Source organism: Branchiostoma floridae, chromosome 5 (assembly GCF_000003815.2).
Source record: "Branchiostoma floridae strain S238N-H82 chromosome 5, Bfl_VNyyK, whole genome shotgun sequence".
Classification (NCBI taxonomy): Eukaryota; Metazoa; Chordata; class Leptocardii; order Amphioxiformes; family Branchiostomatidae; genus Branchiostoma; species Branchiostoma floridae.
The window spans coordinates 25,783,095-25,798,342 of NC_049983.1; the positions used below are offsets into that span (position 1 = coordinate 25,783,095).

The following is a 15,248-nucleotide window of genomic DNA, read 5'->3' on the forward strand; positions in this document are numbered from 1 at the left end:
CGGGCCTGGGATAGCCGGGCCCAATAGGCTGAGCAGTCAGCTAGCCGTTGGGACCGTGCGTAGGAGGATGATTTTGTCCAGACACGCACATTGCAAAATTGTTCAAACAAATTGAAAGTATAATTCAGAACTATGTTGCATTACTATTTTGTAGAAGATTAGACTGCAAGGGTCAAAAGCTTAAGTGTACATGAGACCTGCACTTGCTTTACATGTACATGTACATTCCTGTGAAGTGACTGCTGTGATTAGAGTCACTCAGTGACATAGGTGCGGCTTTTGATATTGAGTTTCAACTGAGTTTTGAGTTGTTAAGATACCAGTGATAGTGCTGTGTTCAAAACTTAAACCACTCCTGCCTCTGGCCTTCCAGTCTGTACAGATCCAGTCCACACCGCATGGCGCTGCTGTCTGTGTTACTTTGTCCCTCACCTTTGTCCAATTTTATTACCCAAATTTTTTCATATGTCACTGCTATGCTGTTTCAAATACTAGTTGATGATCCATCACTACTAACCCTGACCTTCCTCCCTGTACAGCACCAGTCCACTCCCCTGCATCATGCTGCTTACAAGGGCAAAACCAAGACTTGTGAGCTTCTGATTCGTGCTAAGGGTGATGTTAACGCCAAAAATAAGGTAATGCATGCATGTTTTACATGGACTCCTGAAGAACATATGGATGCAAAAAAAGACTTTCCTTGAATACATTTATGAAGCATGAAAGCTCATTTGTGTTGATGTAGTACATATTGAAGATTTTCCACTGTCTTACATTGTTTTGTACAACACCAAAATTAGCTTACCTCGAATTTTCATTTGCACTTGCGCCGATCTTCTTCAGGAGTGACGATTCAGTTACTCTGATCACGTGACTTAGAGACACGTGATTCTAGTAACGAATCGTAAATGCCTGGCAGGCGATATCGGCCCCCGTCTCTGTTGAGTGCCGGCTGATGTGCTCTTACACATGTATGTAGATGGCCTCCTTTACCCCCCTCGCAAAGTAATCCGGTGCGGTGTCCAATATTTGTACTAGGTTAGACATCCATGGAGGTAAACAATATCTAAATATGATTCAATCTCTATAACTGTATGAAAAGCAGAGATTCACTTCTGGACATTTTAAGTGACATCCATCACTCTTCCTCAGCATCACTAGAATGGACTATTTTTCTTTCTTTTTTGTTGGCACCCAAATTATGTATCAATGCTGTTTTAGTGACCATTCACTGACCCATGATGAACCTATCACGACTGATCCTGACCTTCCTCCCGATGTTCATGTAGGACTGGTGGACACCCCTGCATAAGGCAGCTTTCCCAGGACATACCGAGACCTGCAAGGCCCTGATTGATGCTGGTGCTGAAGTGAACGCCAGAAATCAGGTGATATGTGTTTCACGTGGACTTTTAATGACCCTATGGGTGTAAAAAGAATAAACTTATTAATATTAAGCTTCACAATATACATGCATTGTATTGAGTATGTTCTTGCACTTGTCTAGTCTGCTTCTGATGTGGCAAGTATTATTTTCTACACAGGTTGTACATACCTGTCCAGACCTGAACCTGAACCTGATTGTATATGAAAACTTGTGAATGGGTGATACTCAAAACAATGGTCCATTTTGCTACAAAGGAATCTACTGTAATTCATTTTGTCTTCTCGGCATAAAAGTTTCACGTTCTGAGAAAATTTAACTTGTTCTTGAACTAAATGTTCACGGTGGCGGAATTTGTGCGTAAAAAAAGGTGGAGATTTATTTGTTATCAGTAATGATAAGTTCACTTAAGGTAGGATTTCAGGGTGGCTGAGGAGTTTTGGGGGGTGTTTTTGGTCTTCAAAAATTACCATCTTAGATAATGTATGGACCTTGATTTTTTCTAAGGTAGTACCCTAACGCATAAAGATAATTTATGCAATTTGGTATGATGTCACAATGACGTCATCAACTACTTTTAGGCCACGCCCATTTTTAGAAAAAAAGCCTAAAAAGCCTAAATTTTGACTTGTATTTTGTCTGTTATTATTGAAACTTTTCAGAAATGTGCATAATAGTGATTTGAATAGATCTGCGCGTGGATTTTATCATACCTTGTCATGCTGATTTTTTATTAATTTTTTTCCTGAAATTTTAATTACCCCTTAGCTAACAGCATTTGGGAGCACTAAATAGCATTGTTTTGCGTCAGGAGCGCACGAAGTTTTTCCTTACAGGGTAAATTTCATAATAAAACTTATTTTACACATTTTCGATGAACAGTTTTTCAAAAATTAGGCTGTAAAAATCAAGTTGTTGTGGTAGTAGTGACGTAATCCACTTTTACAGGTTGTAAAAAGACCAAAGTGATGTTTTTGAGGTCAAATTTGAATTCAGCATGTGCCAAAACCCCTGTATACTAATTTTTTTTCTTGTATCTTCAAGGATAGGGAAAATATGGTGATTTTGCATATTTAATTAGTGGACTCTGATTTTATTACCCCTGGAACTCAATTATTCAGGATTATTCATCATTTCTGAACTAGATGTATAAATTTCAGGACAATAATTCAAATCAACATATTATAAAACCCCTGTACACCAATTTTTTTCCTTGTATCTTGTATGAGTACAGAGATATTGTAATCTTGCATATTTAATTAGCTGATCAAGAGAAATTATGCATAATTTTCAGGCCTTTCAATGGCCATAACTCTCTAACGGTATGTCCGATTTTGTTGAAATAAAAACCATTCTATTTGTTTTACTAAGACCTATCCAATGATATCAAGTTTTAAAAGTTATGATGAGTTTGAAATTTTTGCGTAATTTTAGACAGCTACTTTGACCTTGAATTTTGACAGACAAAAAGGAACATTTGATGGGAAAGTATGTTAGATTATGAAAATAGAGTTACATAGAAAATAACATTGATAGTTATTTTTTGGAAAATATCATTTTGAAATTTTGCTCAGCCACCCTGAGATACTACCTTAACAGTCGTCACCGTGAAAACCGTGAACATTTGATTCCGTGAAACAGGAATTACAGTATTTGGCGAAGCATCCGACTTCTACTGGCATTTAAAAATCCTATCTTCATGTAAAAAACACCAATTGCTGCATGCTGTTACTTTAGACCAAGGTCTATTGTAGAAAAATAGAAACTTGGTAAAACTAGCTATTGTCCTCTAATTTTCTTGTTACTAGTATTTTCTTGTACCGATAAGCCCCCAAAGACACGAACGCCTGCTGGTATAATCTGTTGATTATCCAATCGGTCCAAAATGCGGTCCACTGATTTTTTTCAGGACCGATTTTACTGGACCGGTCTAACAAGCAGCGTTCCCGCCAGGCATACGTCTTTACGTCTTTGGACGCATTTTTTTCTGGAAAGACGCACTCGGCTCGGCTGAATGCGTCCATAAAAAAGTCTGAAAGGAAAGGCTGACCTGTACCACAGTGTACAAAATGTATCTGGAATCTTTAAAAAAGATCTTTCTTTATAAGAAGGAATCCTAGTATCCTACCTTTACAATTTATACTTCAAATTCTTCACTTTCCGGTCATCCCAGTAGTCTTGGCATAAGGCGGAGCGCGACACGTTTTACAACTAGCGGACCCATGTACGACACTCCCAGCCACGCGCTAGAGCCGTCCGTTGCGCAATGTAATATTTTGTAGTCCGTGAAAAACATCTGACAGTCAGCATTCTTTAACACTTAAAGTATTCTGATATTAACATGATACTAACTTGCCCTCATTTTCACGTATTTGTTAAAGATTTGTGGGCAATGCTAGTATTGAACGAACAAACTGTTCTGCGCGAGTGCTGCACATCTCAACAAAAGTTCTCACGCTGTGGGCAGTTGATTGGCAGTCGGTATTTTTGACAACAGGCCGCCGACGCCAAGCAGTCTAGATTGGCCACCAGGTCCAAATCCAATCATCGTAATAACCAATCAGCATTCGATAAATGTAATGTTACACTCTGTCATTGGTCACCGGGAAAAAAGTTACCGAGTATTAGCGCACGTGACGTTGGTAGCCGCCGTGTCGTCTGGCAACTTGTGTTTCCTCTCTAGCTGCTAACAATTTACTATTAAAGTTTCCCCATTTATCCAAGTTAGAAAAACGTGCGCGGTAAATAAGTGAAGAATTCAAAACTATACACTTTATTTCTTATTTCCAAAATTTCTTTTTTTTCAAAAAGACAAAATTTGCGGCAGAAAAGGGGTCGCAATATTGTTGTCAGGCGTCGATCGAGTCGGTTGTGCACTAACGTTGGCCTCCGTGGCACATGGCGCGGCACGCCCCCCTCCCCAGATGGATCGTCGATCGCAGCGCCCAGCACGTTGGGACGTCTTTCTGGCTACTGCTTCAAGGCTACACCGGCACTGATCACTGCCAAAGAGGCAGCAGACCGTCCTCCTTCGAGTAATGTATAACGTCCTTGGTCTATTTAAAAAGAAATCTAGCCAAAGACTTCACTCCGAAAACGGGGTTACCTGAGGTCGCAGGAAACAAACGCACGCTCGTGGAAAATGACGGCGCGGCCTTGTAAAACCCCACCGATTCGAAAAATTTGAGTAAAATCATCGGGCAAAATAGAAAAAAACACAAAGTGTGATGGTGCCGTTATTTTATCGTCTCGGAAAACTACTTGATGCGGGAGGGCGCAATATCGATCACAGGAGGTAGACACTTTTTTATTCAATGACGGAAAAAAATTGGCAGAATTTTTCCATGGGTTGACGAACTGGCTAGAGCCCAGTTTCGAAGCATCAAAAATCCCAAATTTTGATTTTGAAAATGGGAGTAAAAGAGGCAACCGACGTCCAATCTCAAGTGCATGATTTTCCTCTCAAATTGCAGGAAATTGTGTTCTAGAGGGTTTGAAAATCCAAATTTTCCCGGGGGAGCATGCCCCCGGACCCCCCTAGAATGCGAGCGCCTGCGGCGCTCGTTTCGCGCCTCCGGCGCTCATTACGCCCCTCCCAAATATTTGGGCGCATACTTTCAAGAACCTGGCGGGAACGCTGCTAACAAGAAAAAATGTTTTCATACTGGTACACCGTACTGGCACCCACCCCTAGTTGTGCATGATACAGTGTATTTGGTGGATGGGTAGGGATTGCAAAAAGGAAGGTAAAGTTCACTAATGGGCCACCTAGTGGTGAGTTGCGGTACATCAGCTGAACTTTAAGGTTGGAGTTAAAATGTACAATGTAGGGTTTTGGGTGCATGGTTCTGAAAAGGTCCTTGAATGTGTTGGGACAATTTTTCCTTTTTGTCCATTTCCTTTCATGATCTTCCCTTTTCCAAGAAGGTTATGTTTTCAGTTGTGCCATGGCGCAGTAGCTATGGTGTGGGTCTGTATGTATGTCAACAGCATAACTTGAGAAGGTGTGGACTTGAGAAGTAGCTGTTGTGGAAAGGAATGTCAAGTTATGAAATGGTTAACCTGCCATTTTCCTACAGTACTTAAGCAGGCTGTGTGTGTACGTTCATTTGTCTGTGGACAACATAACTCAAATGTTGGCTTTTCTAGTTGTTGATATATCAATGCTGTTATAATGACCCCTCGATGAAACCAACAATACTGACCCTGACCCTCTTCCCTGTACAGGACAAGCACACAGCACTGGACCGGGCTGCTGGCTGGGGCCACACTGGCACTTGTGAGGTTCTGATTTCCTCTGGTGCTGAGCTAAACCCCCCAAATAAGGTAGATGCAAAAAGATTGACTTTGCTTTTAAAAATAATGTATAATGTATCTGCACATGTATAATGTATAGAGGGTTAAGATCTAATTGATTCACTTTTACTGTTGGCATCCGTCTGTCTCGGAAGACAATGGTAGGTGGACGGGTTAAGGCGACCCGTCTGCCTGGCCTGCACTTGGGTTTTTAAGGTGAAGGAGGGGTGTGCACGTCCTTCTCCACCCTCTCGTCCACTGGCGCACTAGTCCTACAGGGGCAACTGTATGCAACGTGTAAGACGGTCCCAGCAGATGCAGGTTTGTTGTTTGGAGTTTCCGTCTCCTAGGAGGATTTCCGACCAAGGATGCAAGGGGTTCCTCCTACCCGACTCATGTGTCATGGCGGGTGCGTCATGCCCGAACATGCCCCTATGGCCTGTCGCCACCACAAAGGCCTGTCACTGCCACTAGCCGTAGCTATGTACTCATTTACACCTGAGTTAGGTGAGGAAAGTCGTGTAAAGTGCCTTTCCCAAGGGCACAAGATCGGTGACACGGCAAGCGGATTTGAACCCCGGACCTCTCGGGCCTGAGACCAACGCGCTCCCGATCGTGCCACGCGGTCCCATACTTTTACTATAGTGTATATGAATAGAAAGTTCAAATCTAATTGATTTATTAATTGAGTTTAAGACAAACATACAAGGGAAAGATGAATGATTAAAATACAGAGGGCAGCAGTTTTTCTGGATTATGGTATCCAGGGGGTGCAAGGTAAAATGCAAGGAGAAAAATAAAATCATGTGCACAGATTGACTACAGCAATGTTTAATTTACTACTTTACAGCCTGATGTTTTTGACATTTTTCCAATCTGGTTATCCAATCAATATATTGATATATATATTATGTATATATTTATATACATCTATCTATCTACATCTATTTATATATGTGTGTAACTTTATGTATGTAAAGGTTATATATATTGATGATGCTGGGAAATTTGTTTTCTACTATAATAACTCTTGAGTTTCTCTTGTTTTTGCTGCCTGTTGTTTCCTTGATGATCAACTGCTTCTTAATGCCCCGATTAATGCACCACTATTGACCCTGACTCTCCTCTCTGCACACGAACAGGCCACACCTCTTCATTGGGCTGCTAAATACGGCCGCACCGGGACTTGTGAGCTGTTATTGCGGAAGGGTGCAGAAGTGACTGCCAAAGATGAGGTCATACATGCTTGTTTCACTTTAACTCCTGAAGTCTTCATGGATGCCAGACATTAATCTTTTGATTACAGAATTGTTCACTAAATTCCCTTAAATAGATCTTGTCAGGACACAAGATTTTAAAAATCTGTTTGTTACACAAATCTTTGAATTACTTCTTCCTGGATTAATTTCTGAACATATTTGTTTGAAATATTAAGTGACAGAAGTGACAGAAGGAACCATCTCTTAATTGATAATGTAATAATGCAAGAAAAATGGTGGCCTTTGCATTGTAAAAATCATTTTTTTGCTGTGACTGCTAATTCTGTGTTGTTTAATTGTTGTTGTCACTCAGTTGCAGGTAATCAAGCAGATGATTTATATATAGAAGTGACTTTCTCTCATGTATCTTTCTACAGCGTGGGAGGACTCCATTAAACTGTGCAACTGATTGGGAGACTCAGCGTTTCTTGAAGGTAAGTCCAGACTTTGCAGTTTTTCCACTATACTTGTGATTTTCCTGGTATGAAAACTGAGCTGCTGAGATCACTTGTGGTGAAAATTGATGTCCTGTGCTAAAAAGCAGTTTTATAGGATATAAAAACCCTCTCTAACAAGATTTCTCCAGTGTCACTGACAAAGAAAAACGGATGTTGTTTGAAAAGTCTGACCGTTTCCAAAATCATATCCAGTTGCTTCAGTGACTGCTTTTGGCGTATCTTATTACTTGGATGTTTAACCTTCATCGAGATATGTTGTGCTGTTGCCAGTTACCATTTCAGGGCTTCTTGGTTGGCTTTGTACAGGTCTTGGTTGGTGGTCCCCATTTGCACAGAGAATGTGCTCCATATATGTAGGATCACCACATCATTGGTTGATCTCAAAAGAACCTCTGGATACTTGCTTTGCCTCAAAGTTGAACGATTGTATTGAATTTTTTCAATTAACATTTTCCCTCTAAGGAAGCGGAGAGAAAGGCAGAACAAGAGAAGTCCTACCGCGAGTTGCTGCAGACGTCAGGCGGAGTGAAGGTCAACAGGTTTAAGGTGTTCCTGGGAGGGAATGAGACAAATGGGAAGTCAACACTGAAGAAAAGTCTTAGGAAGGCAGGTTACCTTTAATTATGATTAATCCCTTTTAGATTAAGAAAAATGGAAAGAAATTCATCATTTAATTATGAAGGTATTGATCATTTTAGAATGTCATTTATGAACTAAATCCTTTTGGCAAATGTTTTGAGTTATGAGTTTTTAAAACTAATTGTGATCAATGTTATTCTTTCACAAACCAGGACCCGTCAACTGAGGGACAGAGTGTGCCGTCTTCTGATGAGGAGCTTTATGACCCCACCCCTGGGGTGGATATTGAAACGTTTCCTATTCCAGGGGTGGGGGAGGTCAGCCTGTGGGATTTTGCTGGGCAGGCGGAGTACGCGGTAACCCACAATATGTTCATGAACTCAGAGAACACCGTCTTCATTGTGCTGTACAACATCATGGACAAGAGTGAGACCCAAGAAAAGCAGGTAACCAGAACTTGTATTGCTCATATGAAATCTCATGAAAGGTCTTTGTTGGTAAATAACATCATCAAAGGGATAAACTGCATCCAACACAAAGAGAGCCCAAAAAAACTAAAGATGACTGACATGATTCTTCAGAACACGTGTCATATTTTTCCATGGACAGAATATCCTGTTCAATTTTTACAGATATGGGATTGCATGTGACAAATTTTTTGCTTGATTAATTGATTAATTGGTTTATTACAGGAGAAATGAATGATCTAATAACTCATGCTTGTTGATGCTGGTCATGTGATGTCACAGGTCCACTGGTGGTTGTGTTTCATCAAGGCCTGCAACCCGGACCGGAAGCCTGATGTCATCTTGGTGGCCAGTCATGCGGACAAGGTGAAACCTGACAGAGGTGAGGATAGACGTAAAGAACGGAAGAACATGTAGTTGTTTATGCAGCCATCTTGAAGATTAAAGAAAAATGTATAATAAATATAGCATTTTCTTCCCATCCAGGACAAAATCTAGCAGCCCGTTTGCTTAAGGGGATGAAAGAAGAGTTCAAAGACCACCTCCGTATCGCAGATGAAGTGATCCTGATGGACTGTAGGAAGACTCGGACACCAGAGATGGAAGTACTCAAGAGTCTGCTGCTCGAGATGAGAGAGGCCTTGCTGCCAGTGAGTATATTTTTCAAGATTCAAAGGACCAACATGGTTCCACATATATACATACACAATATATGCCTCATGGGTCAGTATGCACATTTTCTTGTTCAGTGACTTCAAGACGTTAGTCTTCCCAAAAGGCATTTTCGTCCATGTACTTTAAGTGTTAAGTGACTGATTGCTTTGAAATATAAACTCTAAGGAAAAACAATGATTTGAAAAGACCTACGTGTATGCGTTTTTCAACATATTATGTGCGAAGACGAAAGTTATTACCAGGTACCAATTTGTTGTAATTCACAATTTTTCAGAACCAACGAGACATGCCAGTGCTGTGTGCGAAGATCATGGAGCTCCTACCAGAGTGGGGTAAGAAGTGGACCACCCCCAAATTCCCCGTGATGATGTGGCCTGACTATGTCAGGGAGGTCAAAGGAATCAACGAGCTTGTGACTGAAGACTTCCTCGAGAAATCCACACAATACTTGCACCATCTGGCAGAGGTATGATATCAAGGCCTCACCTGTGAATAAAACTTATCATGGTCCATAATATTCATCACGATGGCTCTCACAACAGAACTAACAGGAGTGCCATCGTAGTCTGTTCACCAGGACTAACATGCTTTCTCTCACTATTGCATAGGATCCTAGTAAACTAACTTGGGTGGCTAGAATGGAACAACACTGCATTACTTTTTCCATGAAAACTGATGGTAACTTTTAAGATATCGTGTGTGTAATAAGATTAGTTGTGGAGTAGATTAATGCCATGCAGTATGACAATCTGGAACAAAGTCTAATTTACAATCAGGCAGTTCACTTTTCTAACACCTTGGTCACCTGTTTTAAATCCAGCTTCTGTTCATCACCCCGGCCACTTCTGATGGTATCCTTGTCCTGAAGCCCAACTGGCTTGGTACAAAGATCTTCGGCCCAGTCATGGCACCAGACAACTTCCCCCTTCCCCGCATATTAAGGAAGCGTCGGACTCAGGACTACATCCACAGGTCAGAAATCGAGACAGTGTTCCAAGACATTACTGATGACGTGGATCTCCTGATCACCCTACTGGAAGAGTTCCAGCTCTGCCACTCCTATGACGGACAGACCTTCATCTTCCCAGGGCTGCTGACACAAACCATGCCTCCTGACAAGTGGCAACTCACACATGAGCTAAAGGTGGTCTACTTTGGGAAGCAAGTCCAGTGTGCCGACTCAACCGACATGTTCTCCTCCGGGTTCTTCCCCCGAGTGCAGACCCGCCTGATGAGGGAGCTGGAGAATCCCCCGCAGCTGTGGAGAGATGGCGCCAAGTGTGCCGACAGGGATGTGGAAGGTCTGATCAAACTCTCTCCGGACGGCCGTGCTGTCAACATCTGTGTGCGGAGTGCACAGGGTGACAAGGGTCAGTGTAGCAAGATGCTGCAGCAGCTGGAGAACATCATTGCTGATGTGCTCTATGAGTGCAGCCCTGGTACTGTCACAGTAGAGAATGTGCTCAGTGCTCGTGCACTTAAGGATCACATGGAGGAATTCTATTCCTACAGCAAGGAGGAGATCAGCAAGGCAAGAGCAGAGGGTGGTACAATACATCATCACGACCTCGGGTTCACAGAACAGGTCAGTGACCTACTGTGTGAGGAGACCCCGCTCACCAGGTACCGCCCAGAGCTGGTCCAGGCCTTGCAGGATGTGGAGCCAATCCTGAAGCACCTGCAGGTACTCAACATCCTGACGGCTGACGAACGCGACATCATCAGGGCTAAGAGCACGCCCCAGGATCGCGCACGAGCGCTGCTGGACACCATGGAGACAAAGAAGGAAGATGCACTTCAGGTGTTCACAGCTTATGTTGGCCCAAAAATCTTAGACAGTGTGTTTCCCAACCTGTGCATACACTGCTTGGAATGCAAGCCGTGTAAGTACAAGTCTTATGATTCATTTTTACAGCAGACTGAAAATAGTCAATAGTGAAATCGTTCTACTGGTCCGAAAACAATGATGATTCCTGCATCTATTTTTTCATGTTTTGACCAAATTTGTAATGGTATTGGCAGAAGTAAATGTCAGTAGGGGAATGTTACAGGGTTAGCCTTGTCTATACCGGTAGTTACAGTGATTCTGTCTTCTCCATGCAGGCCCCATCCCGCTGGCCTGTGGATGTGACTACTTGCTGTGTGCTGCCTGCATGAAGAGTCAGACCCAGTCGTTCCGCTGCCCCAAGCACCGCACTGAAACAACAGGCCTGGGTATGGCACTTATCATTTACACAAAATGTCACCAGCAGCATATATATTGCCATGAATGCCTAACCGAAACCTATTGTATTTAAAGTGTCTAAGTGTTATTGATATGTGTGTATGTGTTTTTATTATGTATAGTATATACATATATGGGTTATCATAGATACAAATGCATACATGTAGATAGATAGGTGTTTACTAACACTGATTAATAGAGCAGACAATTGAATATATTCCACATCAGCAATGTTCCTGCTCCAGGTTTTGTTTGTCGGAAGGATCCTGAAGACCTTTATGAAGGATTCTGGTTTGCTAAAAATTTTGGTATGGTCAGCATAGTACATTTTGGCTACTTTTTTACCAATAGCACATCAAGACTGACAGTTTCCTTTGAACAGTTTCTGAATATCCACCTCATTATGCTGCAGGGTACAACACGTTCGTTATTGCTGTCGGCCAGGACGGGTTCGTGGAAGATGCCGAGACCTTCAAGGAGGTCGTCACCAATCCCAACATCTGTGGTGTGAGGTACTGGAAACTGCTGCTACTTCCAGACATCACAGATATTAAAGCCGCAGTTAGAAAAGTAGCAGCAAAGATCCAGCAGGTTCCAAAAGGCCAGCAGTCAGTCTTCATCTACTACCACAGCGGCCATGGAAAAGAGCAGGGCCTCTTCTTCTCAGAGTGGCAGGAAGAAGACAAATTATATGCTGTGTTGTCCAAGGAACTTCGAGACATCTTAAGTGGAAGTGGTGCCACTAAGTCACTCTTCATCTTGGATGCGTGCCATGCCTCATCCATTGAGGTCTACACCATAAAGGGCGTACAGCAAGAGAATAACTCGAGCAGTGAGCAAACAAAGATGGAAGATGGCGAGGAAGAATTTCCAGGGGACGACAAGTTTTACTCGGAACCACCAAAGGCCATGTATGGTAATGACAAGATTCCAGAGGGTTCTATTCTATGGGCATCCAGCAGGCAAAACGAAAAGTCTGTGAAGAAGGAAAAGTACAGCGTGTTCACCAAGTACATCCTCAGTGGCCTACAGGGAGGCAACTGTGGGCAGGACAACTGCCCGAACTGCCAGTCATTCCAGCGGCAGGCCAGGGACACAGGGGCAGTCAGCCTGGACCTCCTTCACGACTACGTGTGTGACCACATGATGCACGATCAGACGTCACTGCAGAGCCAGACACCTTCATTAGTGGGTCAGAAGGGGAAAAGATACTGGATAGCGTACACACAAGACCAAGCCGGGGGGACGCACGTTGAGGAGGTTGATGCAGCTGGTGCAGGCCCTGATCGATGATGCACCTTAAGCCGCTCCTGGACCACCTGCAGACAGAGGTCCTCAGCATGGCGGAGTGTGACATCATCATGTCCAAGGTGTCTTAACACTCCACAATTGCACACTGCCGGCAATGGGACCAAAGGGAGATGATGCACGTCAGGTGTTTAAGGCTCAGGAAACAATGTTGTGAACTTGATATAGAGTTTTTGCTTCAAAGCTGATTGCATACTGCAAAGCTTATTCTGCTGCAATTTAGTTAAGTGCAATACTTCATTTACCCATTTCGAAGTCATTGAAGGGAATAGAGTGGATACATGTACATATATTCAAGGACAGTTTTAAAGCCAAGGCAGGAAATGTTTGAAACAAAGCTACCCATTTGTAGATACAGACATGGCCTTACCTTTATGGTGCATGATTTTATGTTTGATGTGATATAATGTTTTATCGCTATATTTCTCGTTTATAGTCTCTGAATTTGAAGATTTTTAGGCATCTTGCTTTATTTGTCCACATAGTTTTTTTTGCCTTCGCACATTAGATTTTGGAGTCTGCAGAGGATTTCATTCCTAAAATTTACTTGCTGTGGCCTAATGTAGACAAACATATTGATGCTTCTGAATTCTGATTCAACAGATGAGTGTACTATTTGACGAATAGAGAATCAGCTTCTTAATGGGGAAGTACGTCTGATCACAAGCCAATGGAGATGTTAACAAAATTTAAGATGGGTGAATGTAAATATACATGTAGATAGTGTAACAAGAGGACATTTAGACTAATATAGATACTAGTGGTACTGATTACAAAGAGGCTGGAGAAGTAAGTGTGAAGTCATGACCCGGGTGCAGAAATCCATCACATTTTCACTCCCCAGCCAAGTTTCTAAATGGTCCCGAAGGTTTGTTTTTACCGCCAAATTAATAGATGTGACTGACGCACATTTGGTGATAACGGGAGAAAGTCGGTAGTCAAGTGTATTTGGATGCCCTTCCTAGTACAATACCGTTGTGGTCATGACATCACATGGTGGCAGATGTATAAGATTCATAATGACGATGAAGTTTGTTGCTTATATGCCTAAATATGTATAATGATAAGTTTTGTTGCAAAACAGTTGTATACGATACAACTTACATGTATGGTAATGAGGGACATTTTGGTGTAGAAGGCGACAGATAGTTAAATGTATATAAAGCATATCATGACATTCAATTACAAATGTATAATATTTGAAATTTTAGCAATGGTGGCAATGGTGTTAGAGTGCGGTCACATGTAGGTCGATAATAGGATTTTTAAGCAGGATTTTTAAGCAGGCAGTGACAGGAGAATTGAGCCCACAAGGATCAAAGAGAGTGTTTTGTGTAGTAAGACAGCTGAACATTGTAGGGCACATGCATGGCTGTCCTAAAATATGCCCCAAGTTGGCGATCGTGGGACAATCGCACCAACTATGTGACCGCACCTTTAGAAGTGCAATAAAAGAAAAAGGGTTCGCCGCACTTTTGGGTTTCATGTCATTTTTTCTACGCCAAAGTGAACAGACTAAAGATGCAAACACGTAAGAGCATGTTTGTCAATAATCATAACCATCATAATTATAACAGCACCTAAAATATTGCAGATATATAAATAGACACTTGCATGTTCCAAGACCAGATACAGAATTTGAACGTTCCACTTTGCATGTTGCTACATTTTCAAGTTGTTACATTTTTAAATTGTTACAACTTCTGTAACCAAAAGCTGCCTTGGATAATGTTACATACTTGTAAATACCAAGGGCATAGTTGAAGATAACTGACCTAAAATTTATGAACTGACACATAGCTTGGTGAGCTGTTAATACTGACTTAATTAAAGTAAAAGAATATAACTTACAAAAGTAAGTACAGTACTGTAAATGCATTTAAGTTCGCGGGGATTTAATTTCGCGGTAGCGGGGAAAATGACTTTTCGCGGTGGATTTAATTTCGCGGTAACACCATCGACTGCGATCTAATACCTTTATAGAAAAATGTTCGCGGTGGATTTAAGTTCGCGGTAAAGTGGTCGCCGCGAAAACCGCGAACATTAATCCACCGCGAACATTTCTGCATTTACAGTACTTCAATGGCAACTTGACAATTTACAGAATCGGCAGCCAGATTTGATAAAAGTGACTTCACAGCACATAACATTCTGTGCTTGTTAACAATTACTTATTAACAATAAGATAATATAGATGAAAATGCTTACAACATTTTAAAATTAAGGACAACATAGTTCCCCCAAGTCATACCTAGAAATAACAACCGGTCTATATCTGTTACAAAAGTGTCATATGATGATAAATCATAAGTATGTACAATTAATAAATTCCAGGGACAACTGCATTCTTCAATGACAGAGGGTAAGAAATTACTATCATTCTTATGTTACCATGTACTTGCAATTAGCCTCCGGGCATTAACTTGTAAATAAACTTTCAATTATGACGAAAGTGGCATATCACAGTCAATGGATTGTCGGAAACATTCTAATTCACTGCGTTCCGTTCGTGAATACAACTCAAAATCCATTCCTCCCATAGTTTCCACTAGTCCGTCAAAAGATTTGCTTTTCAGAGGTTTGAATTTCGCGCCCAAT

The 15,248-nt window shown here is 41.7% G+C and overlaps 2 protein-coding genes across 2 annotated transcripts in view; both read left to right on the top strand.

Annotated features, from left to right (window-relative positions):
* The window catches only part of LOC118416371 (death-associated protein kinase 1-like), a 13,488-nt gene extending 2,434 nt beyond the window's left edge, over nt 1-11,054 (top strand). Inside the window, exons 4-14 of the mRNA XM_035821465.1 lie at nt 540-638; nt 1,290-1,388; nt 5,612-5,710; nt 6,823-6,915; nt 7,317-7,373; nt 7,860-8,003; nt 8,189-8,422; nt 8,726-8,825; nt 8,930-9,093; nt 9,393-9,584; nt 9,939-11,054. Coding sequence (XP_035677358.1) covers nt 540-638; nt 1,290-1,388; nt 5,612-5,710; nt 6,823-6,915; nt 7,317-7,373; nt 7,860-8,003; nt 8,189-8,422; nt 8,726-8,825; nt 8,930-9,093; nt 9,393-9,584; nt 9,939-11,054 — 2,397 coding nt within the window. The remainder of the gene's footprint in view (nt 1-539; nt 639-1,289; nt 1,389-5,611; nt 5,711-6,822; nt 6,916-7,316; nt 7,374-7,859; nt 8,004-8,188; nt 8,423-8,725; nt 8,826-8,929; nt 9,094-9,392; nt 9,585-9,938) is intronic.
* Nucleotides 11,055-11,227: 173 nt separating this feature from the next.
* LOC118416113 lies at nt 11,228-13,179 on the top strand. The gene is made up of 2 exons (XM_035821186.1): nt 11,228-11,332; nt 11,755-13,179. Exons 1-2 carry the CDS (start codon nt 11,272-11,274, stop codon nt 12,633-12,635), a joined length of 942 nt encoding a protein of 313 aa, XP_035677079.1. The 5' UTR covers nt 11,228-11,271; the 3' UTR covers nt 12,636-13,179.
* Nucleotides 13,180-15,248: the final 2,069 nt, after the last annotated feature.

Excerpts from the sequence above, each read along its gene's own strand:
- LOC118416113 (XM_035821186.1), top strand. The coding sequence starts at position 11,272 with ATGAAGAGTCAGACCCAGTCGTTCCGCTGCCCCAAGCACCGCACTGAA. Across the intron at positions 11,333-11,754 it reads CACTGAAACAACAGGCCTGG|GGTACAACACGTTCGTTATT; the intron begins GTATGGCACTTA and ends ATTATGCTGCAG.